This window comes from Bison bison, unplaced genomic scaffold, assembly GCF_000754665.1.
Source record: "Bison bison bison isolate TAMUID 2011002044 unplaced genomic scaffold, Bison_UMD1.0 scf7180017864390, whole genome shotgun sequence".
Taxonomy (NCBI): domain Eukaryota; kingdom Metazoa; phylum Chordata; class Mammalia; order Artiodactyla; family Bovidae; genus Bison; species Bison bison.
The window spans coordinates 2,704,822-2,731,471 of record NW_011494962.1 but is presented as its reverse complement, the minus strand read 5'-3'; the positions used below and the strand labels follow the sequence as shown (position 1 = coordinate 2,731,471).

Here is a 26,650-nt window from a genome sequence, read left to right as displayed (position 1 = left end):
TTGTCTTTCCACTCATTTATTTTACCAAGCACTAATCATTACACTAGCCCCCAAAATAACAAAGTTCTAGAAACCTCTAGAAGTAGAGATGAGGTCACTGAGATAGTTGAGGGTGACAGAAATAATCGTTTTCTGCCAAATACAAGTTTTTCGAACTGCCAAAGAATTGTCCAGAGAAGGGAGCCAAAAAAGGCAGATCAGGCAGTCTCTCCCCAGGCTGGCCATAAACTCGAGAGTCTCTTTGACCTCTGTCTACCAACATGAACAGCTACATCAGCCTAAAGGCAGGCTTGAAACAAGGTCAGACCATCTCAAGTGAACTTTGAAAAATAAACAGTACTAGAAACCAGAGAGTAAGCACATGCACCATTTATCATTTCACCTTCATGAGGTCAACAAGTATGTGGCACGCACTTTCCCTAAAGTGGCCAGCAGAGGTTGGGTGATGGTTTCTGTTGTAAGCATTTGAACAGAAGGTTATGACTTGTCTTCCTAGACTTCCTTGCATACTCACTGGACAACCTGAAAACATGGATGCCGGAGGCTATGCTCTACATCCTAGGAGCCGGAAACAGTCAAGGTCTCTCCTGATGCCTCTTAACTTGCAGGAGTAATGGCTTTTCAACCTTTGGTGCTCCATCGACCTTTTCCATTTGTGTTTTCTCCCGTAGTCTGTGCTGAGACCGATATACACAAGACCAGAACCGGACCATGAGTATTCCAGGTTACAAATCCTCTGATGTTTCAGTCTACTTCTTCGTGTGGCATCCTAAGTATTTTCTCCTAGAAGGGGAAAAAGAGAAATAAATTTTTAGAATTCCAAATTTGATTCAGTATTGAAGTGAAAACATATGCCTGTTAACTCTGCTTTCTTATCCCAAGCCTGACCCGAGGCATGGAGACGTGTTAGAGTTGGGGGAGGGTTTGGAAAGGTGACTAGCATCCTTGGTATGCCTGAAAGGAAAACACCAGCTAAGGACTTACATTACACACTCAGGGTTGAGTATGGGAAGAGTCTAGATGGGAAGAGTCGTTGATGTTGTATTTAAATTCAAAAAGGTTGATGACTATGGAGGTTGCTAACCTCTCCTTTCAAGGTGCGGTAGAAGGGGTGAGGTTGCAGGACCACAGGATAGCTAAGTGAATAGTGCTTCAAGTGAGGCAAAAAGGGCCAAGGAATAAATGAAAACCAAATTGTGGCTTGTTTGGTATGCTTTGTGGATACAGTCACTATTCACTGATTTGACTAATTAATTATTGCTCTCCAGGGCTTCCTTGGTGGCTCAAATGATAAAGAATCTGCCTCCAATGTGAGAGACCTGTTTATCCTTGGGTCAGGAAGATCCCCTGGAGAAGAGAATGGCAACCCACGCTAGTATTCTTGCCTGGAGAATCCGATGGACAAATGAGCCTGGTGGGCTCCAAAGAGTCAGACACGACTAAGAAACTAACACACACATTGCTCTCCAAGTATTGGCTGAGCATCTGTGACTTATGTAAAGGTAATGGAAACCACGAGAGAGAAAGAAGGGGATGAAATACATAACCCTGCCTTCATAGGCTTGTGGTTCCATTGGGAAGATTTGGTGCACTCCTGTGTGACGTGGAATGCTGAGATATAATACTTAGGAACCCCAAGGCTCCTGGAAATCGTATGCCTAGGAATAGCTTTTCTCCTTCCACACCACTACAGGGACACTCCAGAGAGCCACTGAAATCCCTGGGGCAATGGAAGGCTGGCCACCAGTGTCCCCTTATTCCTGTTCAGTGAAACTGAGCTCACAGGTCAATCCACATCTTCTCCATATTCCCATAATCATATTGACTCATAAATATTTTTTCAGCAGCATCCTTTATTTTTTGCAACTCTGTCTCTGACTTTGGAAAAAATTAGTCCTTTTTTTTTTTTCCCCCTTCCCTCTCCTAATTTCTAGCTTTGTGCTCCAAATTAAACCTAACTGTGGCCAAGACTTAAGATTAGGATTTATGATGACCTGGAAAAGTAAACTAATAATTTTGAATTGAAAATACATGTGATAAAGAACTAGGGCCACAAAATTCTAAAGCCTTTGGAAATTCACTTTATTATTTCTACCCCAAAAAATCCATCTGTTTTCTCTGACTGGAATTGTTTTTCTCTCTAGCACTAGCAGCCAAATTAAAAATTAATAGAACTTATTCTTTCTTTTTATTTGCTTATTAGAATTACAACCACTATTTTTAATGACAGATTTCATGAAATACAGTATAAAATTCTGCCTTTTAAGAATATATAATTCAGTGGCTCTTAGTGTGTTCAGAGTTGTGCAACCACCAGCTCTATCTGATTTTAGAACACTTTCATTACTACAGAAAGAAACTGTGTCCATCAGCAGTCACACACCATTCTTTCTCCCCAAAGCCCTAGGAAGTCACTGCCTCTACCAATTTGTCTATTCTGGACATTTCATATAAATGGGATCACACAATTTATGGCCTTTTTGTCTGACTTCTTTCACTGTGCATAATGTTTTCAAGGTTCATCCATCTGTCCATACTTAATTCCTTTTTATGGCTGAATATTACTCCACTGTATGGATATTTCACATTTGGTTTTTCCATTCGTTATTCATCATGGAAAAAGTTCTGTGTTGTTTCTACTTTGGGGCCTTTATAAATAATGAATACTGCTCTGAACATTCACGTACAAGCTTTTACATGAACACTTGTTTTCTGTTTTCCTGGGTATAGACAGAGAGTGGAATTGGTAACTCTACGTTTAACATTTTGAGGAACTGCCAAATTGTCTCCCAAAGAGGTCGGACCATTTTAGAATCCAGCCAGCAATGTATGAGGATTCAAATTCTCCACATCCTCACCAACACTTGTCTTTTTTGTTTTAGCCATGCTAGTGGGTGTGAAATGGTATCTCATTGTGGTTTTGATTTGCATTTTCCTAATGTTGAAACTCCAGTGCTTTGGCCACCTCGTGCGAAGAGTTGACTCATTGGAAAAGACTGATGCTGGGAGGGATTGAGGGCAGGAGGAAAAGGGGACAACAGAGGATGAGATGGCTGGATGGCATCACTGACTCGATGGACGTGAGTCTGAGTGAACTCTGGGAGTTGGTGATGGACAGGGAGACCTGGCGTGCTGCGATTCATGGGGTCGAAAAGAGTCAGACACGACTGAGTGACTGAACTGAACTGAACTGAATGTTGAAATGAAGATGTCAAGCAAACATCTTTTCATGTGCTCATTGGCCATTTGTATATCTTCTTTGGAGAAATGTCTGTTTTTAAAAAATACTGATTCATTTGGCTGTGTCGGGTCTTAGCTGTGACACTGGGATCTTCACTGTGTCATGCACAGTCTTCTGTTGCAGTGCACTGACTCTCTAGTTGTGGCTCACGTGCTCCAGAGCACACAGGCGCAGTAGTCGTGGTGCACGGGCTTAGTTGCTCCACAGCATGTGGGGGCTTAGCTCCCTGACCGGAGATCGAACCCACATCCTCTGCATTGCAAGGTGGATTCTTAACCACCGGACCACCAGGGAAGTCCCGGAAATGTCTGTTCAAATTGATTGCCCATTTTAAAAATTGGTGGGGGGTGTTGTCCTTTTATTGTTGACTTGTAAGAATTTATTACATATTCTGAATACAAGTCCCTTATCAGATATATAATTTGCAACTACTTTTTCCCATCCTGTGGGTTGTCTCTTTATCTTCTTGATGGTATCCTTTGAAGCAGAAATGTTTTTAATCTTGATGTAGTCCCTTTTATTTTTTCCTTTGTTGTTTGTACTTTGGTATAGAAACACTGTTTTTCATAGAACACTTTTGGCATTTCAGTTACATTAGTTAACTAGATTTTGAGAACTCGCTTGTAAATCCAGTTGATACTTACAGTCCCTCTGGAAGACTATATTAAGAAGACCAACAATGATGGTAATTTCCTGTATATAATTGTAGTGCAAATATGAAGTGTTGTAAAGGCTCAGAGGCTGGTAAGGGTCCTGAGCTGGAGTACTCAGGAGGGGCTCTGGGGCGGGACTTGAGGGGGCCCTGGTCTTGATGGGCCTAAGAGCTGTTAAATCTGAAGTGATATTCAGGAATCTATCTTCCTCCATGAGTTAAGGCAGCTTGAATTTGGAGCACTGGCAATGGCACCCCACTCCAGTACTCTTGCCTGGAAAATCCCATGGACGGAGGAGCCTTGTAGGCTGCAGACCATGGGGTCGCTAAGAGTTGGAAATGACTGAGCGACTTCACTTTCACTTTTCACTTTCATGCACTGGAGAAGGAAATGGCAACCCACTCCAGTGTTCTTGCCTGGAGAATCCCAGGGACGGTGGTGCCTTGGTGGGCTGCCGTCTATGGGGTCACACAGAGTGGGACACAACTGAAGCAACAGCAGCAGCCAGAGCCTTGTTCAGATTAGCCACTTCCTGCTGCTGCAGTTACATCAGTCATGTCTGACTCTTTGCAATCCAATGGACTGTAGCCCACCTGGCTTTTCTGTCCTTGGAATTTTCCATGCAAGAGTACTGGAGTGGGTTGCCATTTCCTTCCCCAGGGGATCTTCCTGACCAAGGGGTAGAACCTGCGTCTCCTGCACTGGCAGGCAGGTTCTTTTACCACTAGCACCACCTGGGAAGCTCAGATTAGCCACTTAAGGGCTATCGTATCTGGTGCGACAGTGGAAAATAGGAAAGAACAGAAGTTTGGGTAGTTTAATGGGCAGCAACTGGTGATTGTGGTGGGCACATCAGCGCCATAGGCATGATCAGCTATACTTCCCATCTGGTAGCCAAGAGACTAAGCCTGTTTGGAGGCCCTGGGGTCACGCTGGCCATGCCCAGAGCAGACTCAAGTCTTTTCCTGGCCTCTGGACCACCCTAGTAGAAAGAGGACTCATGATAGTAGTGCATGTCCTCCGGAAGGGCTGGAACAGACAAAAATGTCCTAGCCTGCTGAGGTTTAGAGCTCTGAGATAAAGCAGTTTGAAAAGGCTCCCCTTATGAGGCCATTTGAACAGGACAGTTTTAAGGAAGTCTCAGAGGAAAAGGGTAGGGGAAGGGCTGAGGAATCAGGGTAAAGATGTCTGTTTTGCCTGATAGCAGATAATTTAAAAATAGATGAAAATTAAACTGCTCTTCAGTTTGTATCAAAATGTCCCTGTCAGAATGTCTGGGTCCCAACAGCAATGACAAAATGTCATAAGCCCTGAACCTCTGTGTAAAGATTATTCCCACACCCCTGAGAGAATAAGGAACTTCTCCTAGTCTCACTGCCAGACTTCCGTTGCCTGTAAAATTTGTGAAAACAGAAATTGTATCTATCCAAACATTTTATATCTCAGCATCTCTTCATTTCCTGTTCTGTCTGACCAGTCCCTCTCCTCTCACTCACATACCCCACATACCCTTTGGAAGCTCAGTAAATATTTATTGATAATGAAGATAATAACTAAAAATATGTTCCCATTAATGGGGTAAATCTCTTGCCACTCAAGTATCCTAAACCCATGAGAACCGCTTCAAAGATGGGTTCCCTTCACTTAAAAAAAACAACCCCCAGAAAAAAACCTCTTTCCATGCTGTGCTCCCTAAGTTCTGGGAAGATTTCATTTTTAGATAGAATTCACTTACCCATCCACCATGCTGCTGGATCCAGGGCGAGAAATTCTCTTTCAGGTACTTGGTTCCAAAACCCAGCACCCTGTTCATGGGGTGGTTGTCGATGGTCGTGAGCTTGGCTATGACATCTATTGCAAGAGCAGCTTTAAAGCTCTGAGCTTTGACCTCTGATTCTCCCCTGGTGTCCACGCCCCTTAGGAACTGGTCTGTGATGGTCTTGACAACAGAATAGGATAACACATCCTGGAAGCAGGTCATCAAAACCTTGTCTTTCTTCAACTGTGTATGAGAGGAGAAACAGTATTTATCAGCCTTGGCCGGGGAGGCAGACTCTCCAGGTGGACACTGGGAGACTAAAACACCCAGTGGAAAACCCTGGATTCTAATCTCAAATGTGGGACCATATCCCACAGGACCAGACAGGCATGGACTTTCTCTGTGATTTCCTTCCATGGGAACCAATACAGACTGAACAGCCTGTTCACAGGACATTCAACAAATGTTTCCTAGCGCTTACGACAGGTGGTACCGTGAACGATTAAGATGCGTCCTTACTCAAGGGGCTCAGAGTCCACTGACACTTGTAACCCAGTGAAAGGTGCTTTGTCAGAGGTTGTGTAATGGGCAGAATCCACAACCTGGAAATCACTGTTTTGGCTCAAACCCCTGCTCCATTTATTATTAGCTATGCAATCTTGGAGAAATTACTTAACGTCTCAGTTTCAGTTATGTCATCTCTAAACTGGGGCAACAGCCCCTATGAAAAAAGTGAAAGTGAAGTCACTCTGTTGTGGCTGACTCTCTGCAACCTGATGGACTGTAACCTGCCAGATTCCTCCATCCATGCGATTTTCCAGGCAAGAATACTAGAGTGGGTTGCCATTTCCTTCTCCAAGGGATCTTCTCAACCCAGGGATTGCATCTGGGTATCCCACACTGCAGGCAGACTCTTTACCATCTGAGCTACCAGGGAAACCCAGGGTAATTTTGAAACACTTGGCTTTGTGCCCAACATGGAGGAAATGCTCTTGAAATGTTAGCATGTGTCCAAGATGCTGAAACCTTCATGAGTTACCTAAGTTCATGTGAAAAGAAAAACAAAACCTAATCCATCGATTCCCTTCCGTTGTTCTACTCAATTGATTTTACATTATACTCCTCTCTTGAACGTTGTATTTCTTAGCTTTCCTCCCTTTAGAGTATCATGGTCTTAGAAAAAGAACAATACTCCCTTGGCATTTTTTTTTTTTTTGGCCACGCTGCACGGCATATGGGATCTCAGTTCCCTGACCAGGGATTGAACCCATGTCCCCTGCATTGGGAGCATGGAGTCTTAACAGCTAGACCACCAGAGAAGTCTCAGTGGACAGCCTTGAGAGCTACAAGGTTCATCCTTCAAACGGGGAGAAATGACTTGCCCCGTACTCCTGTCCATTGATGCTAGTTCTGGAGAAACACAGGGTCATCATATGCCTTGTTCTGTTTTCTGCTTCCTCTGCACCCCTGACCACCCTCTACTATGGCCCCAAAGCTCTCCTATTTCCTCCTCTTTTCTTTGGTCTGATACCTTGGTTTCCTCAATGTTTCTCATTCTGCACCATCGCATATTCCTCCCCCATCCTGGTCACCATCCTCTGGGACACCTCTGACAAAGGCATCGAGGAGCCACCAAGCACGCTGGGGTAGACTGGGGTGGGTGGCTGGCTAGTTAGTGCTGTTAACCCCTCCTGCAGAGCTCCACGGACCTGACTTCCTGCCCATGGATCCTTGCAAAACAAGAGAGTGTGTCCCCAGGCCAGCTCCCGATGGCCAGATGCAGGAGACCTCATAGCCATCTACGGGTAACACAGAGAGACGAGATGCCTTCAAGAAGCCGTGACCACAGGGGGGCCTGTCCACCACCTCCTTACCTGAAGGTAACCCTTGCACGTTCCTGATGGGAATAACCAGTCTCAACTTCTAACTGGCCTGAAACCCAGCATTCTCCAGGTAACGCTAACCCGTCCCCCGGCCGAACTGCTGAGAGAGAACAGTCTGGCCATTCTAGGGGGAGATTTCAGACAACACTCCAGACTTGGAGCAGCTGTGGGACACAGATATTCAGGCTGCAGGGCAAATACAAGAATCTAAACTTCCCTGAGGATCAGTTACATGGGGAACTAGATTCATAATTCTATTCAGCGAATTTTAATTTATTGGTGACTTTTTTCCTTTCCAAAAATTCCGAGGAGGCTCCAGAAGGTTTACTTATGTTTTCCAAAGTGATTCATTTTTGAGACCCTGCCAGCATGAAGAGTTTTGACTCCAAGGGAAATAAAATTTAGGACTTAAGTGGAAACCAGAACTTTGAAAAAGGAGTACAACCATCAGTCCAGTTCCATTCCCCGGTACAGGGCGGGGACACAGAAAGAAAACCGACTAGTTCAAGACGCTCCCTACCTCTCTTTCCAACTGCTCCCCCGAATATTTCAGCAGCTCAACAATTCTGGCTATTATTTGGTCTTCTCCTTCTGTCAGGGGAAAATTACAGTTATTTCTTTCAAGAGAAAAAAAAATCTTGTATGTTTCCAGGGACAAGCTTGTAGCCTGGTTAGGGAGTGAGGAAGACCATGCACTTTGTAACTTAGAGCAAAGTAAATCTTACTTCACCTCTTCTGATGACACCCAAAGCATTCTGAACACCCTCTCCTCCATCCCCTTCTTTTCTCCCTTCTTTCCTCCCCTAGTCCCCGATTCTCACCAGGAAACTCATCACTTTATTTGCTCTAAGAATGCTGTTGAAGACGCATGAGCTTATCTCTAATGATACTTAGAAGAAATATTTTTTAACTTTTTATTTTGTATTGGGGTATCGCTGATTAACAACCTTGTAATTGTTTCAGGTGGAGAGTAAAGGAACTCAGTCATACATATACATGTATCCATTCTCCCCTAAACTCCCCTATGTTCCAGGCTGCCACATAACATTGAGCAGAGTTCCCTGTGCTATACAGTAGGTCCTTGTTGGTTATCCATTTTAAATACAGCAGTGTGTACATGTCCCTCCTAAACTCCCTAACTATCCCTTCTCCCCAATACTTAGAAGAAATGTCTCTCAGGTCTTTAGGGTTTTCCTGAGCAGGTGGTCTTTTCCCATGTAGACATCATAAACCCCTATTTGATCATATTCATCCTTTGTGTTAACTGCTAGAAAACTCAGAGCCAAACAGTGGCCTCCTAAGAGGAAGGTACAGTCTTCCTGAATTTGGGGAATTAAAGTCATTCCTAAACCCACCTGTTTTCCTACAATTTTTTTTTAACATTATCTTTCAAATTGGACTTATCTAACTAAAACATGTACTTTGTATGCTGTGTCTTCACAACAGGGTAGAGTCTAAGTAAATACAATGAATAAGTTCTCCCACCCCAAAGGCTAACATGGCAGATGGAGACAGAGATGGCTCCAGTTGGTATGTGCTGTGTGTGTTGGAACAGGGAAGGTGGAGTCTGCTTTCCCTTGTCTCCAAACATGCTAACAGGGAAATAATATTAGGAAAACAGTCATTGCTATAGCGTTGAATCCAAACAGAGACAAGCCTGTTACTGAGGGAACAGCATGTTTTCCTTGGGGCATAGTCTCTGAAGTCATGAAGTCCTCATGTGTGTCCCAGAGGAGAAGGGGAGGAGAGGCCAGGAAAGTCATGCCACGAGGTCGCGTGAAGGGCAATAAGGTAGGAAGCCTGAGACCCAAGTTGCCTGGGAGAAGAAGGACCGGATGCTTCCGCCGCCCGTGTGTAGCTTGTATCTGACTCTGTTGCCTCTTTCTGGGAAAGGTGCTGCAGCAATCCCAGTTTCTCACGTGCCTGGAGGACGGGGCCTGAGCTTTTGCTTGTTTGGTGTCATCACTTTATGTGGCCCAGACACACATGAGATAGCAGTAAAGTACGAACACTTTGGTTTCCCTTTTTTTGCTCTCCGGGGGTCCCTGCTCTCCCAGCTCCTCACTCTAAGCCCCTTTGGTAGTCTGTGGTCCTGGCAGCTCAGCAAGGGTGGACACACTTACCAGTCTGGTTCTGGGGTTGGAGGGCACCGCCATGACTGGAGAATCTTCTGCCTTGTGGCTCAAGGTGCTGCAAACTCAAGAGCCAGCTGGGCCCCTCATCATCCACTGGGGTTTGAGAAAGAGAACCACAGGCTGGACAGTCATTAGTGAGGGAATGTCAGACTGAACTCCTCTTCCCGGGCACTCGGTCCTGTTTCTCTCAACTCTGGGCTTCCCTGGTAGCTCAGACCGTAAAGAATCGCCTGCCAATGCAGGGGATGTGGGTTCCATCCCTGGGTAGGGACGATCCCCTGGAGGAGGGCATGGCAACCCACTCCAGTATTCTTGCCTGGGAAACCCAATGGACACAGGAGCCTGGCAGAGTACAGTCTATGCAGTCACAAAGAGTTGGACACAACTGAATGACTAACACCTTCAGTTTCCCTTTCCCTCACATCTAGAATTTCTACAGGTCAGTTGGGGTCCACAGTCCTGGCTGTTGCTCCAGTTTGGGTGACAACCGACCCAGCTGGATCACTGCTTCTCAGGTCTGCTTCATGTTTGGCTCTAGGCTTGTGCCTGACAAGCCCCCTGCTTCTTCATGGGAGCCCAAGGCAATAGTGTAAACTCCTGGGTGGACGCTCCACCTACAGCCTGTGCACTCGCTTGAGCACACCGGGCCTTGGCCATGGCTAACCTGGTGAAATCTAATGCTGTATTCTCCCCCGCTGCCCCCCAAGTGTGAGCAAGATTGAGCGCTCCCTTTGTACCTCCTCCTGCCCCTCAATAGGAGACTTTTCTTTGGACTTAGCAGTGAGCTTGGCATGCTGCTTCCCTCTGCTGGCGCTCTCCCCTTGGCTTGGGCTGGGTTCTCCAGCTAAAGGTCAGCGTCTCCAGCGTGTGGTTGTGGTGCCCTGAGTGCAGGTCAGCAGAGATTCCTAAGTGGCGGGGCCCTGAGCTGAATAAATGCATACGTGCTCATGGACCTCTGCTTGGCCAACACGCACCCTGGGGCAAATGCTCAGAAGGGAAGTTTACCTTTCTCGGTACTTTCAGCTCCAGACTGCCCTTGGGGACCCTGGAATACCAGAACCCCTTTGGACTTGAAGCCTCCTCCCTGGCTGTGGAGCTCTTCTGGCGGCGGCCAGGAATAAACGATTTCAGCGACTCGGTTGGCAATGGAAACGACTCTGGGGTCCGCGGCTGAAAGAAGACAAAACGGTGCTGACAGGCCCTTCCCAGAACTTTGTCTGGCTCATTGGTATGCACGGTTGCCCGAAATGAAAACACCGGGCCTAGAGGGAAAGGAAATGGCCTGGGGCCGAGCAGGAGTGTGCGTTTGTGGGGGTGGTGGCATTCTTCAGAAAGCCTGGGCAGTTGCCTGGCAGAGGCTGGGATGGGGGAGGGGCACACAGGAATGATTGCCACCTTGAAACAATTACCCCTCTGCACCCTCTTTTGGAAGTCTTGCAAAATTAGGGTCCCCTTGCCCCTTTGCAACACAAAAGGCAGTGCTTAGTTCTTTGCTTGAGGGAACGCTCATTACGCTTTTATTTTTATTCTTTTTCGGGGCATGCTTTATATCTCGGAGAGCTGGCCCCTATGCACTTCGGAAGGCATTCAGCAGTGTGACAAGCCTTTGGGGGCTGGTCACTGAGGAGAGAGAAATATCACTTCTCTTGGGCCATATTCCTGACTCAAGTCCATTATCAAGGAAACACGGACTCCCCTTGCTGGTATGGTCACGTGTCATCTTCCCCGCCTCCACTCCAGCTGGGAAATATGCAGAAAATGTGGATAGATAAACAAGGATGCATAAAATCTAACCCATGACCCTCAAGAATTTACAATCCGAGAAAAGACTTATGTCAAGCGTTTGCGCGTGTAACTGGAGAATAAGGCATCTGGGGACATGAAGGTTTAAACGGCTCTGGCCCCTGAACGTCATGGCCTGTGAAGGATACGTCGACTTGGCCCCTGGTGGAGGACAGGGTTAGGGTAGGAGGGCAGGTAGTATTGCTGAGTTATTTGGGAGTAAAATTTCATTGTTAATCTGTCACTACGTTCTTAACACGTAGAAGCTTGTACAAGCTCTGCCTTTGATATGGAGCAGTCGTATCATGTAATGTTTAAGAACAACAGTATTTAATTCATAAGACTTGTTGACAGTAACAGGCTTGGGCCAGAAGGTCAGCGTGCTCAGAGGAACTCCCAGACTTTGTCAATCAGGATAGATGAGCAAGGCAAGGTGTGGGTGTCATGTGAAGAGCTGGGTGTGACCTCCTGAGGAGCTGCCAGGTGATGTCTGGTTCTCTTTTCCCAGATTCTCCCATCACCCTCCTGGGTGTTCACTGACAGGCCACTGATGCTCTGTCCACAATGCCTTCCTATTAAAAAGAAGGCATAATGGCTTCCTTAAAAAGCCACATTTATCATGGTGCTCCATTGGGTTCAAAAACAGATCAGCAGGGGATTAGAGAGAGAACTGGAGAGGTCAAGGAGTGGAGGATCAGTGCTTTTCCTTTCTGTTTAACAACAATCCAACCAAAAATACTTTTCCACTTTTAAATCACCTTACTGCAACCCAACCAGCCTCCTCGTGAATGCCAGCCACCCATGCAAGGAGGTGGCAAGAGGCTGGATTCCCAAACCAGTGGGAGCCTTCCCTTGTGTCCATGGGAGCTGGAAAAGGAAAGCTTGCACGCCTTGCCTCTCTAACCTTGTGTGGTTGGTTGGGTGATCAGCATGTTCTTTTCCATGGAAGAGTCACACTCTGCCCACCTTGCCCTCAAAGGAGGCAGATGAAGGCCCTCATGGCTGTCCCTTTCCATCTCCCAGTCTCCACCACGTGGTCACGAGACCAGCAGAGGACACAGAGGTGGTCCCCAAGCTGACTAACCTGTGTATCTGTTTCTATGGATTAGAGGAATGCAGACAAAATATGTGCGGAAAATCTATAAGCAAACACATTTTGAAACTCAAATGAATTAATCTGGTTAACATTCCCATTCTAGGGACTTCCCTGACAGTCCGGTGGTTAAGATTCTGTGCTTCGACCACAGGAGGTTCTGGTTCAATCCCTGGTCAGGGAACTATAAGATCCCACAGGCCTTGCAGTATGGCAAAAAAATAAAAAAAAGAAAATTTCCATTCTAATATCTTTTTTTCCCCCAAGATTTCCTTCTGGTCAGAGTTGGTCTGATCTGATAGGCAAGGAAATGTTGGATGGGGGTGGAGAGAAAATGGAAAGGCTGCCCTTCCTTTGGAGTTTATTCTGGGGGCTCATTGTGCAGTTAAGGAGAGCAGGAGAGTGGGGAAGGCATTTGGCTTGAGGTTTTTCTTTGAAAGAGAAAGGACAGGGCATTTGGGAGAGAATTCCATATAGGGAAGTCTGCTATTTCCTACCTAGTATCCCTTTTCTTTATCTTCCTTAGTAACAGACCCCTGAAATGTCAGGGGAAGCTGACAGAACTACATTTCTCAGCCTCTTTTGCAATAAGGTGTATGCACTGAGATGTAAGAAGTTGGCTACTGTTTTAAGAAAGCTTGCTAAAGGGAGCTGAATTATCTAGAAAGAAGATAACCTTTGTCCTTCTCCTTGCTTCCTCTTTCTCCCTGCTTAGAATGTAGACGTGATGGCTGGAATCTGAGCAGCCATCTTGGGGTTGAAGGTGACGTTGAGGTTGGAAGCCACTAGCTAAGGGACAACAGAAAGGAATCCTTAAAGACTGGGGAACTGGCAGATCAAGCCTGAACTGCCTAACTGTGGTTTTCTTTTATAGGAGAGAAAAATAATCTCTATGTCAGTGAAGTTACAGCAGATCACAGCTGTGGAGAAAAAAGAGACTCACAGAAAAACTGGGTTGGTGTTTCTCAAATTGGTATTGCCATTCGTTTTTCTACATCCCAAGGCCTGTCACTACTAGACCTTGGTCTTGGGACGTAATCTCATAGTTCTTAGTCCAGCCTGGTGTCTGAAATGGCAGCACAAGCTACATTGTGACCTTTAGTTAAAAGAACCCAGGGGACACCAACTACTGAGTTCTGATTTACATGTGGCAAAAGAGAAAGAGAGGGCAAGTCCCTCTTGGGTCACACCCAGCATAGAACCAGCTAACCACCCACATAATTACCTAAACAAGAAAGCAAAAAGAGAGAAAGGGGAGAGGGAGATCAACTTAAGCGAATTATTAAAGCTAAGCCTCCTTAGGAGATAACCATTTCCACTTTTGTAGGAACATCTATAGGTCTACACAGAGATCTGGAAATTGAGAAAATAAGCAAAGGTCCAATGACCCTTCAGTAATCTTGAAATACAGAACATTGTTTTCCTCAGGAAAGCCAGAAAGTTAAAGTCTGTAAAATCTTCTGTTTCCTGCAAACTTCAAAGAATGGGACAAGCAGAAAAACCTATTTATGTGCCTCTAAACTGTTCTATGTATGGATGTGAGAGTTGGACTATAAAGAAAGCTGAGCGCCAAAGAATTGATACTTTTGAACTGTGGTGCTGGAGAAGACTCTTGAGAGTCCCTTGGACTGCAAGGAGATCCAACCAGTCCATTCTAAAGGAGATCAGCCCTGGGATTTCTTTGGAAGGAATGATGCTAAAGCTGAAACTCCAGTACTTTGGCCACCTCATGCGAAGAGCTGACTCATTGGAAAAGACTCTGATGCTGGGAGGGATTGGGGGCAGGAGGAGAAGGGGACGACAGAGGATGAGATGGCTGGATGGCATCACTGACTCGATGGATGTGAGTCTGAGTAAACTCCAGGAGTTGGTGATGGACAGGGAGGCCTGGCATGCTGCGATTCATGGGGTTGCAAAGGGTCGGACAGGACTGAGCGACTGAACTGAACTGAAACTGTTCTATGGGGCTTCCCACGTGGCTCAGTGGTAAAGAATATGCCTGCCAATGCAAGCAACACAAGAGACCCGGGTACGATCCCTGGGTTGGGGAGATCCCCTGGAGTGTAGGAAATGGCAACCCACTCCAGTATCCCTGCTGAGAAAAATCCCATGGATAGGGAAGCCTGGCAGGCTACCGTCCGTGGAATCACAACAACACACACACAGGCAAGCAAGCCAAACTGTTCTGTCTGCTGTGGACCTCAGATCCCACCCCCAGCAGAAGAACCCCTGGAGGGAGGAGGATTTCCTCAGATAATCCCAACCTTAAATTCTCCTCCCTAAAGTTTACAAGTCTAATGGGAAATGGAAGTTTCCTTGATCGCAGCGAGTGCTCTAAAGCTGTCATTGTGTGTGCTGATTCTCCAACAAGCCTGACAGTCACAACATTTAAAACTTGAGACATTACTGCCACCTGTTGACTAATTATTGACACAGGCCAAACAGCCCAGCAGGAGAGCAGGTTTCTTTTAAAATCTGGGCATCAGGCAGAAGATATGGTTGGAGGGGAAGATGTTTATGCCTAGGTCTGTGGATGAAGGGCAACACTGTTAAAGCCTTGCATGAAAATGTTCTGTTCAATACAATGTGTTTTGTCCCGCTGAAAGAAGATTTTGTCAAAATGCTTCTTGGTTTTTTGAGTGGCTTGAACTTTGAAATCACTTTTGTATATGGCTATCTGATCTTTCCATCCACCTTCAAGAAGCCAATTTACAGATGGAAATGCAGAGGCTCAGAGATGGGAGTTGACATCCCTCAGGAAGGACAGCCTGAGCCGATCTGGGGATCTTCCCTTTGTATTGGTCTCTGGCACAGAGGATTAGGAATTTGGGCAGCAAGCTTAGCTATAGATGGTGGAGCCAGAAAACCAGTCCTGTCACCCACTGCCACGAAACTTTTCCTTTCTGTTCAGTCTTAAGGAAAGTAGGACAATTAGGATTGAGAATTGGGCTTCCCTGGTGGCTCAGTGGAATTGGAGAAGACTCTTGAGAGTCCCTTGGACTGCAAGGAGATCAAACCAGTCAATCCTAAAGGAAATCAACCCTGAATATTCATTGGAAACGATGTTGAAGCTGAAACTTTAATAATTTGGCCACCTGATGCAAAGAGCCAGCTTATTGGAAAAGACCTTGATGCTGGGAGAGATTGAAGGCAAAAGCAAAAGAGAGCAGCAGAGGATGAGATGATTAGATAGCATCACTGATCAGTTCAGTTCAGTTGCTCGTCATGTCTGACTCTTTGTGACCCCATGGACTGTAGCACTCCAGGCTTCCCTGTCTATAACCAACTCCCAGAGCATGTTCAAACTCATGTCCATCGAGTCGGTGATGGACATTGTCACCAACTTGATGGACATGAATTTGAGCATGCTCTGAGAGTTGGTTATAGACAGGAAGCCTCGAGTGCTACAGTCCATGGGGTTGCAAAGAGTCAGACATGACTTAGTGACTGAACAACCAGAGTGGTAAAGAATATGCCTGCTAATGCAGGAGACACAGATTTGATCCCTGATCTGGGAAGATCCCATGTGCCGTGGAACAACTGAGCCCATGCACCACAAGTATTGAGCCTGTGCTCTAGAGCCCATGTGCTACAACTACTGAAGCTTGTGAGCCCCAGAGCCTGTGCTCTGCAACAGGAGAAATCACGGCAATGAGAAGCCTACAGACCCCAACTAGGAAGTAGCCCCTAGTCTCCAAAACTAGAGAAAAGCCTGCACAGAAATGAAGACCCAGCACAGCCAAAAATAAAAAGTAAATAAAATTAAAAAACAACAACAACAAAACAATTGAGTATTAATAGGTTGGGAAGCTGAGGTTCAAAGAGTTCCCTACCTCAGGGTGGGAGGAGGTGAACCCCCAGGCATACAAAGAAGGGAAAGAAGTGGCTGTGGGAGAGAAAGTGCAGCTGGTCCCCCAAAGCTTACCTTTGTGCTCTAAGCGCTGGTCCATGCTGGAGCGGGACCTTGGCCATTTCGGACTCCGAGGACGGGCCTGAGGTACCCCCAACCTTTGTGCCTGGGCACAGATTTCTGGAGGCGAGCTCTGTGAGTCTTCCTCCTTCTCTGCTACCCCGAAGAGGGTCCTCCAGGATGATTTTTTCTTGGTGAGGTTTATGGCCTTCTCGCTGGACTGAGAATGTCTGCAGGGCCACGGCCCCTGCGTCCATGCCTCACTCACTGGCCAGCGCTCTGGCCCTTTCTGGGACAGACTCCTTGTTCTCAGGTGCTTCGGTGAGAGGATGGCAGAGGTGTTCTGGAAGACGTGGTGTTTGACATAGAACTCCAGGATTTTGAACTCCAAGCTGTCTGAGTCCTCATCATCCAGGGGGATCTCTTCCAGGTCACAGGGGCTGGCAGTGCACATGGTGGGGCTGCAATGACAAAATCACACGTGTCCTTCCACCTGGGAGCTACCTACTCTTGGTAGGAAAGGGGAGACGGGGTGAAAGTCAGTAAGCATTTACTGAGCACCTATTCTCTTTGTGGTGTCGGAGAAGACTCTTGAGAGTCCTTTGGACTGCAAGGAGATCAAACTAGTAAATCCTAAAGAAAATCAACCCTGAATATTCACTGGAAGGACTGATGCTGAAACTGAAGCTCCAATACTTTGGCCACCTGATTCGAAGAGCTTGACTGACTGGAAAACACCCTGATGCTGGGAAAGATTGAGGGCAGGAGGAGAAGGGGGTGACAGACAATGAGATGGTTGGATGGCACCACTGACTTGATGGACATGAGTTTGAGCAAGCTCAGGCAGATGGTGAAGGACGGGGAAGCCTGGCTTTCTGCAGTCCATGGAGTCACAAAGAGTCGGACACGACTGAGCGACTGAACAAATTCTCTTTGTGCTGGGAGGCAGCGGGTAGCCAGAGATGGAAAAGCCAGGGTTCTTTCTGCAAGTTCAGATTTGCAGAGATGAGGAGATGTGTACATAGATAACTCCAGACCGAGAGAGTGAGCTAGGAGCTTGAACAAAGATACTGGAGCAAACATAGGAGGTGGGGGAAGAACAGAGAGCTGCAAATAGAGGCAAGTGCAGGCTCCTTGTGACTGGATTCTGGGGCTTAGAACAATCTGGGCACAGAGCAGACCATAGGTGAATTTAGGTTGTTTCCCTGGGCCCTGCAACCGGACCCGCAGACCTGGCCCCACCCACCAGTAAGTGGGCACTAGCTCCAGGATGTGATTTCACCCACCAATGGGAAGGCAACAGTCCCAGGGACTCCTGAACCCTAACTCAATCCTCTAGTTAACTCATCAGTAACCATGGGTCTCCCTGGGGTTCGAGAGTCAGACACCTTGTGACCTGACCCTGCCAACCAGCTGCTGGCAGCCTTAGCACAAGGTAGGGCCTGACATCCAACTGGGTCGGGGGCCAACCAAGCCTACCAGACTGCCCATGGTAGCCAGCCCACCATAGCAGAAGGGCACATGCAACCACACAGGGAGCACCCTTGGAGCACTTGGTGATGAGAAGGGAGTGAATTCTGGGATGCAGAGAACCTTTCCTTCAAAAAAGCCACTTCTCTAAGATCAGGAAATGTAACCAACCTACTGGCTACATGGAAATAAGAACAAGTTAGGCAAAATGATGCAACAGAGGAACATGTTTCAAACAAAGGAATGAGATAAAGCCTCAGGAGAAGGACTGAGTGATGTGGAGATAGGGAATCTACTCAAGAAAGAGTTCAGGGTAGGGATCATAAAGATGATGCAAGAAGTGGGGAGGAGAATGAATGGAGAGTGAGAAGTTAGAGGCTTTTAACAAAGAGTGAGAAAATAAAAGAACAACCAGAGATGAAGAATACAAAACTGAAATGAAAAATACACTGGAAGGAGCTGACAGTAGACCAGATGATACAGAGGAATGGATTAGTGAGCTGGAAGACAGACTAGTGGCAATCATTAATGCTGAACAGAAAAAAAAAAGAATGAAAAGAAATAAGAGCTTAAGAGATCTCTGGGACAGCATAAAGCACACAAATATTTGCATTTTAGGGATCCAGAAGGAGAAGAGAGTGAGAAAGGGGCTGAGAACATATTTGAAGGCATAATACCTGAAAACTTCCCTACCCAAAACAAACAACCCAATTAAAAAATGGGGAGAAGACCTGAAGAGACAGTTTTTCAAAGAAGAAATACAGATGGCCAATGGGTACAGGAAAAGAGACAACATTGTTAATAATCATAGTTGCCTACATTCATCTTATTAATTATTGAAAATAACAGCTAATTCTATTATTACTTTTGCATCTAGTAGCTGAATTGTTCTATAAAGAAGAATTTTACCTAATCAGTTGTTTGGTTACTTCTTTATTCAAGTATTTTCTATCATAGTTATACTTTGTTATTAATTTCTAACTTGGGCTTCCCTGGTGGCTCAGATGGTTAAGAATCTGCCTGCAATGCTGGAGACCCAGGTTTGATCCCTGGGCTGGGAAGATCCCCTGGAGAAGGAAATGGCAACCCACTCTAATGGTGAGAAAGTATGACCTGTATGCGATGCAGTTTTTGAACTCTGTTGAATGTTGCTTGATGGTCTATTGTATGGTCAGTTCTCAAAAACACTTCATGTGTGCTTGATCAGAATATGTGTGCTCCAGTTGTTAGGTACATTGCTAAATGTGATTATAAAATAAAACTTATTAGTTATATCAAAAGTATCATTAATCATCAGAGAAATGCAAATCAAAACCACAATGAGATATGACCTTTCACCTGTCAGAGTGGCTCTCAACAAAAAGTCTACAAATAGCAAACATTGACAAGGATATCAAGAAAAGAGAACTCCCATACACCACTGGTGAGAATGTAAATTGGTGTGTCCACTGCAGAAAACAGTATGGCTGTTTCTCAAAAATATACAAGTGCCATATGACCCAGCAATCTCATTTCTGTGTACCTATCCGAAAAAACCCAAAAACACTAATTCAAAAAGACACACACGGCACAATGTTCATAGCAACAATATTTACAATTGTCAATATATGTAACAACCTAAGTGTCCATCAACAGATGAATGGGTAAAAAGATGTGGTATGTATGTGTACACACCCACTCCACACAGTGAGATACTATGACATAAGCTGTCAAAAAGAATGAAATTTGCAACAGCATGGAGAGTAAGTGAAATAAGCCAGACAGAGAAAGACAAATACTGTATGATATCATTTATATGTAGACTCTTAAAAAGTGCAACAAACTAATACGTATAACAATAAAGGAACAGATTCACAAGTACAGAGAGGAAACTAGTGGTTACCAGTTGGGAAGGGAAAAGGTGAAGGGGTAAGAGACCGGTAGGGGACTAAGAGGTACAGACTGTTGGGTATAAAAAAATAAGCTACAAGGATACATTGTACAGCACAGGGAAAGTAGCCACTACTTTATAATAACTGTAAATAGAGTATAACCTTTAAAAATTGTGAATAATTGTTATACATCTGAAGCTTATATAATATTGTACATCAACTATACCTTAATAAAAAATTGTTCCTAAACCTATAAAACATGGGTATGTGGACAGAAAAAAAAAAAACTGGCACATGTGAATCACTTAAAATAGTGCATAAAAGTGAAAGTGTTAGTCGCTCAGTGGGGTCCAGCTCCTTGTGACCCCATGGACTACAGCCCGCCAGGGTCCTCTGTCCACTGAATTCTCCAGGCAAGAATACTGGAGTGGGTAGCCATTCCCTTCTCCAGGGGATCTTCCCAACCCAGGGATTGAACCCAGATCTCCTGCACTGCAAGGCAGATTCTTTACTGTCTGAGACAACAGGGAAGCCTATATATGACTATAGGAAACTATATATATATAGTGTGTGTGTGTGTATGTGTGTAAAGCATACATACCATAAGCTATGAAGCCTGGAACTTGGCTGGCTTTCCCAGCACCTAACATAATGCCTGATACATGGTAACTTCTTGATAAATATTTGAAGAATGAAAGAAAAATGATACAGTGCTGCCAGATAAAATATGAGACATCTAGGAGAAGGCGATGGCACCCCACTCCAGTACTCTTGCCTGGAAAATCCCATGGACGGAGGAGCCTGGTAGGCTGCAGTCCACGGGGTTGCTAAGAGTCAGACACGACTGAACGACTTCACTTTCACTTTTCACTTTCATGCATTGGAGAAGGAAATGGCAACCCATTCCAGTGTTCTTGCCTGGAGAATCCCAGGGACGGCGGAGCCTGGTGGGCTGCCGTCTATGAGGTCGCACAGAGTCGGACACGACTGAAGCGACTTAGCAGCAGCAGTCAAATCTGAATGTCAGGTAAACAACAAATAATTTTTTAGTAGTCCCAAATATTGTGTGGAAAATACTTACACTAAGCATGTCTGCTGTTTATCAGAAATTCATACCTAACAGGGCCTCTTGTATTTTTGTGCAAATCTGGCAATTCTGTGATTAACAAGTGCTGTTTATAAAAATTGAGATCTGAGATTGTTGGAAGCAAGTAAAGTGGACCCAGGTGGAGACTGAGCGACCTGAGTCTCACCAGAGAAAGAGTGGTTAAAAAGTGAGAGGAGAGCGTGACCTATGGTTCCAGATGCGGGGAAGTGACTCGGTGTAGAAGGGGCTGGAGGGCAGCGCTGGAAGGCCCCAGGAGAGCATATATGTGGGTTTTAATTTGGACCTTCCTTTTGAGTTGGGCAGCTCTGGATGCCTTAGGCAGGACATACACCTGGGTCCTCTAGGAAGCAAGGCCTTAAATTTGCAGCCAGCATACTATGCTCGGGAGAAACCAGGTAAATTAAACAAAAAACCAAACCCAAACCTTTCTCAAGTACTGTGAAGACTTCAACACTGTGTGTGTGGGTGTGTGTGTGGGGGTGTGTGTGGAGTAGCGTTACTGTTGGAGAGAGAAAGGGCCCGACTTCTTTGAGAAACCAGAGTTTGCTAACTATTGATTCAGGAGCAACATCTGAAAAGAGGGGAAAACCTGAGGTCAAGGTGGAGAACACAGCCCTTCCACTTGGTGAAAGAAGAGGATTTTGTGGTTTTCCAGGTTAGAAAGCATTTGAGTGCTTGGCCCAACCTAGAGGCCAGGCCAAGGGCCAGAGAAGCAGAGGGCCCAGCAGCCCCCAGGAGTGGAGGGTAGTCAGGCTGGGCAATTGCCTGCAGCTGTGTCGAAGTATCAGCTAAAACACGTTGGATGCGCTTAACAAGCATAGGGTATTTTTCCTATTAATCTGCGTTGGGAATGAAGGGAGAGCTGTTAAATGGATAGTGAAGTCTTATTTTAAAGCAAAGGATTGAGTTTCTTTATCACAAATTGCAGCCCTTCTGCTCTTTGCTGTTCCTGTTTAAAGTCAAGCTTCTCCTAATGGAAACATACAGATGAGTTTTATACATAACACTGATGGAAATGAAGCCCTGGGTGGGGCCCCAGAATGTAAGTTCAGAGCCTGGAGTGGAAATTATGAATAGCTCCAGAATAACAAGCTCTCTGTGAGGCTTGTTATGATTCAGTGACTCAGTGGCCCTACCCTTTTGACCCAGTCTTCCTTATATACCCTCTTCCTTATCTATAGCAAACTCTGGCAGACCTACTCCCCAAAGCTAGGTTACACGGCATCTTTTCCAGGTCTCTCTTCTTTCTTGGAGACTTGCTTCTCCTCCCCTCCACCCCCCACAACCCCCAAAGTGGTCGAAGTCCTCCAGGTCCCCATTGGTGGCTCGTCCCCTGGGAGCACCGCAGAGCTGCAGCTGACCTCCAGGATCACAGGATACACTGTAGGGATTTTTCTAGCTCTGGATTTGTTGGTCAAGCTTAGATTTTGCTTCTCTTCCTGTCGCAGGTCGTGGAGCAAACAGCCTTCACGCGTGCTCCGTGATTCCTGTGCACAGAGGCTGTGACCCAGAAAGCTGGACAGAACTCTGCCCTGGCCTTTCCCGGGTGTGAGGGACATGGAACACCCTTTGGCCCAACAGACTCAGCCGCAGAGCTGGCTTCATCACTCTGGACACACAGGCAAGGCCTGAGTGTAAGACGGGGGCGGTGGGGGAGGGGAGGACACTCATCCCAGAGGGACCTACGCAGACCAGCTGATGAGCTGGGTTTTGTCTGGTTGTCTCACGCCTCTCCTTTCGCACTCTCTGCCCTCTCACAGGCCTCCCCTCCGCTTTCTTCCCTGAACGTCAGACCTTCTGGGATCCTTATCTCTCCCCCACTTGTCATTTCTGAGTAGGACGCGGTCTTTAATCCTAAGGGTGAAATGAGGTAAAATGTCTTACCGTCCTACAATAGAAGCTAAACTGAGAGAACCTCAGGTCTCATGAATTAAACACAGACTCAGGTTCTGATTATAGAACAGAGCGGGCAGGGAACTCAGGAGGGAGTCTTTCAAAGGGGAGGGGGAATTCCCATTTCACCTGAGCCGGGTGCTGAAGGAAGGCTCTAAGAGGACTAGATCTTGTGCCCAGAGATGCTCTGGGCTCAAAGCCAGGGACTCCTGTCCTCAGCCCATTTGTGCCCTGGAGGAGGGACCTAGTATTTCCATGGGCTTCTGTCATGCTGTCACATCCTCAGTGAGACAGGTCTGCATACTATTAAAAACGATTCAGCCAGTTATATTTTCTTAACTCCCCCAGCCATTCTGGAGCAAAGGAGAAATGAAAGGGAAACCTAAATGTCTCTCTTTGCCTTTCCTGAAACCCCCTAATAAACTGTACACTTAGCTTTTAGTTTTAGATTCTTACTTTTGCTTCCTGAGACTTACAGGATCAGAACTCCTAAACAAACGCAGTAAGCATTAGGTTTACCAGCCCCCAGTTAGAGCGCCTAATGAACACATCCAGGACTGTAGTTCCCCCCACCCCCGTCCTCCCCCATGTCCTGCTGGGAAGGCTGAATCTCTCCTGGTGTTACCTGGTCTTCAAGCTGTCAGTGGTTGCTCCTGCTTCGAGTCAGGTGGCTGTAAGGATATTTCTATACCCGAGTCTCTCTCCACGAAACTTAAGAGGAAACTGTGGCCTAGTCTTCTTGGCTCCTGATTTCAGAAGGCCCTTGTGACCTAAGACGCCACCGGAGTGTAGCGTGTTCAGGTTGGGACTGAGGCTGGAGGGAGGCTTAGGAAGGGAGTCACTTCCTTGTTAAGCCCTGCCCACAGCTATTTAACTGAAGGAGGGACTGACCTTTGCCCAAGTAATTTGACTCTAGGAGTTCTGCATCTTCATTAAGGACTCTCACTGCCCTTTAGGACGGGGACAATTATGTGGATGCCCTCCCCCCATAGGACTTTACTTTTCCTTTGATCAGTTTCAGTCAAGTTGAATCAACTGTGTGGGTGCTCACTTGTGTCCATCTCTTTACGACTCCATGGACTGTAGCCCGCCAGGACTCCTTGTCCATGGAATTCTCCAGGCAAGAATCCTGGAGTGGGTGGCCATTTCCTCTTCCAGGGGATCTTCCCGACCCAGGGGTTGAACCCGAGTTTCTTGAGTCTCCTGCATTGGCAGGCCGTTCGTTACCAACTACGCCACCTGGGAAGCCTTCATCAGTTAAGCAAATGTTTACTGATCACCTCTGTGGCAGATATGGTCACATGTGTTTATTCTTCACGGCAAGAAGGAGGTGTTAGGGTTACCCTTTTATATACTAGGAAACTGAGGCTCAGAGAGCTAAGGTATCTTGCTGGTGGTCCCCCATCAGCTGAGTTGAAATCCAAAGCTAGGTCTTTTTGGCTTTACACCATAGCATAGATTGTATTCAAATAGGACCACTGCAAACACTTCCAAAATGGAATCCAACACCAGCCATAGTGAAAGCCACAAACGCTGATAAAGGCCACGTGCCACAGTTTAGGGATAGAATTTCCTATGTAAAAGAAAAAAGAAACATATGATTTTGTGCTCTATCCAGATTCTTGACTGAAATCCATGAGCACTGGCTAGTCAAAATGTAAAGATGAAGGAAGCGTGCACAGTTATGGGAAAGTCCTTTGGTGATTTGAAGTGAATTTTAACCAGCAAACTCATATTATTGTCCATAATGTATACCAGTCTAGTCAACTTGAGAGATGTTAAAGAAATATTGACTTTTTTTTTTTTTTAAATAACTTGGTCTTTTTTTTGGGAAGAAAAGATATGTTCATTCAAAATAATTTAAGAATCAACAAATGCTTGTAATCAATAAGTAAATCACATAGTAGGGATGACAGTTGTTATTGGAGTTCAGAGCTACATAACTTAAGGACACTGGTGACAGAAACCGTTTAGAGGTCTTTCGAGGTAAGTATGAACACAAGGAAGTATGAACACCGGGAGTCAGGCTCACTGAAGACAGAGAATGTTCATTAATCATTCAGCTTTGTGGCTCCTACCTCCAACACACTAGCACAAAGTAGATGGGGCTCAATACATGTTATATATTAATAGACGAAGCAACGGAGACGGCAATGGCACCCCACTCTAGTACTCCTGCCTGGAAAATCCCATGGATGGAGGAGCCTGTTAGGCTGCAGTCCATGGGGTCGCTAAGAGTCGGACACGACGGAGCGACTTCACTTTCACTTTTCACTTTCCTGCATTGGAGAAGGAAATGGCAACCCACTCCAGTGTTCTTGCCTGGAGAATCCCAGGGGATGGGGGAGCCTGGTGGCTGCTGTCTATGGGGTCACACAGAGTCGGACACGACTGAAGTGACTTAGCAGTAGCAGCAGCAGACGAAGCAAAACCTACTCTCTTCTGATTCTAAAAATACACATTAGAGTGTGAGGCTCAAGAGGGAGAGGATATATGTATAATTATAGCTGATTGATGTTGTATGACGGAAACCAACACAACACTGTAAAAATTAAAAAAATGCACATTTGTTGTAGAAAACTTGTAGAACAAAAAATAGCATACCTAAAATAAAGACCACCATGATCCAGTCATCCAGTGATACATAATTAAAAACTTGGTGTAATTCCTTCCTTCTGGGACAGTATCACTTTGCTGCCCTTGAGGTGTCTGTGTGGCCCACTGCCCGTTCTCTGCATGCTGCCCTCAGTCATGCATCTACCAGGATGCTCCCCTGCAGTCACATGGACCAAGTGACCCCTGCCCCTTGTTAAGAAGGAAACAACAGACCCCAAATGGAGTCACTTGTGTTGGGTCCATGGCAGCAGACCAGGACTTGATGCCTAAGCTGATTATAATTTCAGCCTTCCGAGGAATGTGATTCCAGCCACGCTGGAATTTCCTGGTCAGTCTTGGGAAATTTGCAGATAGACCCTTCTGTTCCCCTCAGGAGTGAGGCCTCGCCTAAAACAATACATCTTTGCTGATAATTTCCTTTTGTCTGCTCCCTTGCTGCCTTTTGAAAACCTTTCCTTTTCTGCAGCTCAGTAGAGTTCCTCTTTACTTGCTAGATGGGATCCTGCCTGGTTCGTGAATCATCCAATAAAGCCAATTAGAGCCTTAACCGTTGACTTGTTATTTAACAGATGTGACGGCAGCAGAGGGATGAAGGAGACTCCTGATGGCCTCACGGACAATGAAAAACACTGATGAGGTACCTGTGAGACCCTTTTTGAGCTCACTGTCTTTCTGAGGGCTGTGGGTAATTTCCCTCTTGGTTCTTTTTTTTTTTTTTTAAGTCTTTATTGAATTTGTTACAGCATTGCTTCTGCTGTTTATGTTCTGATTTTGGGGGCTCTGAAGCATGTGGGATTTTAGTTCCCAGACCAGAGATTGAACCCGCACCCCCTGCATTGTGAGGTAAAGTCTTGACCACTGAACCAATAGAGAAGTCCCATCCCTCTCTCTTTGCATCCAGCTCCTGATCTGTTTGGCATACGGAGGAGGTCAGCTTCTGCTGGTGAGTGGTTCTACCCCCAGCCAACTGAGTTAAGCCGCTAGCCTTTCAGACAATTTGCAGGTTTTAAGTGGAAAAACCCCAACCCTTGATTCTGTCCATGTAGAGCCCCCAGGCTGCAGTTTCACATGTTACATCCCCATTGTTGGTTCAGTCCTTTTGACTGGTCAAGGTTCTGTGGAAATTGTTGTAGTTCACAGGCCTTCTCTAGGCCAGGTCACAGTGGCATCTCTTGGGCACTGCTGGTATGTCAAAGTGCACATGTTTGTCTTGTTTTATGTAAATGCTATTGCTAG

General features: G+C 45.9%; 1 protein-coding gene across 2 annotated transcripts; it reads right to left on the bottom strand.

Moving 5' to 3' along the window:
- On the bottom strand, window positions 1-23,617 carry BCL2L14 (BCL2-like 14 (apoptosis facilitator)). Of its 2 annotated transcripts, none has more exons than XM_010858687.1 (7): window positions 23,424-23,617; window positions 16,472-16,917; window positions 10,677-10,841; window positions 9,660-9,764; window positions 8,057-8,127; window positions 5,630-5,896; window positions 1-783 (listed from the first exon to the last, which is right to left on the bottom strand). In XM_010858687.1, the coding sequence occupies exons 2-7, from the start codon at window positions 16,908-16,910 to the stop codon at window positions 745-747; spliced, it is 1,086 nt and encodes a 361-aa protein (XP_010856989.1). In that variant the 5' UTR covers window positions 16,911-16,917; window positions 23,424-23,617; the 3' UTR covers window positions 1-744. The 2 variants fall into 2 exon arrangements, with proteins under 2 accessions (XP_010856989.1, XP_010856988.1); XM_010858686.1 differs by having other exon boundaries at window positions 137-783; window positions 9,660-9,791.
- Between the last annotated feature and the right edge of the window lie 3,033 nt (window positions 23,618-26,650).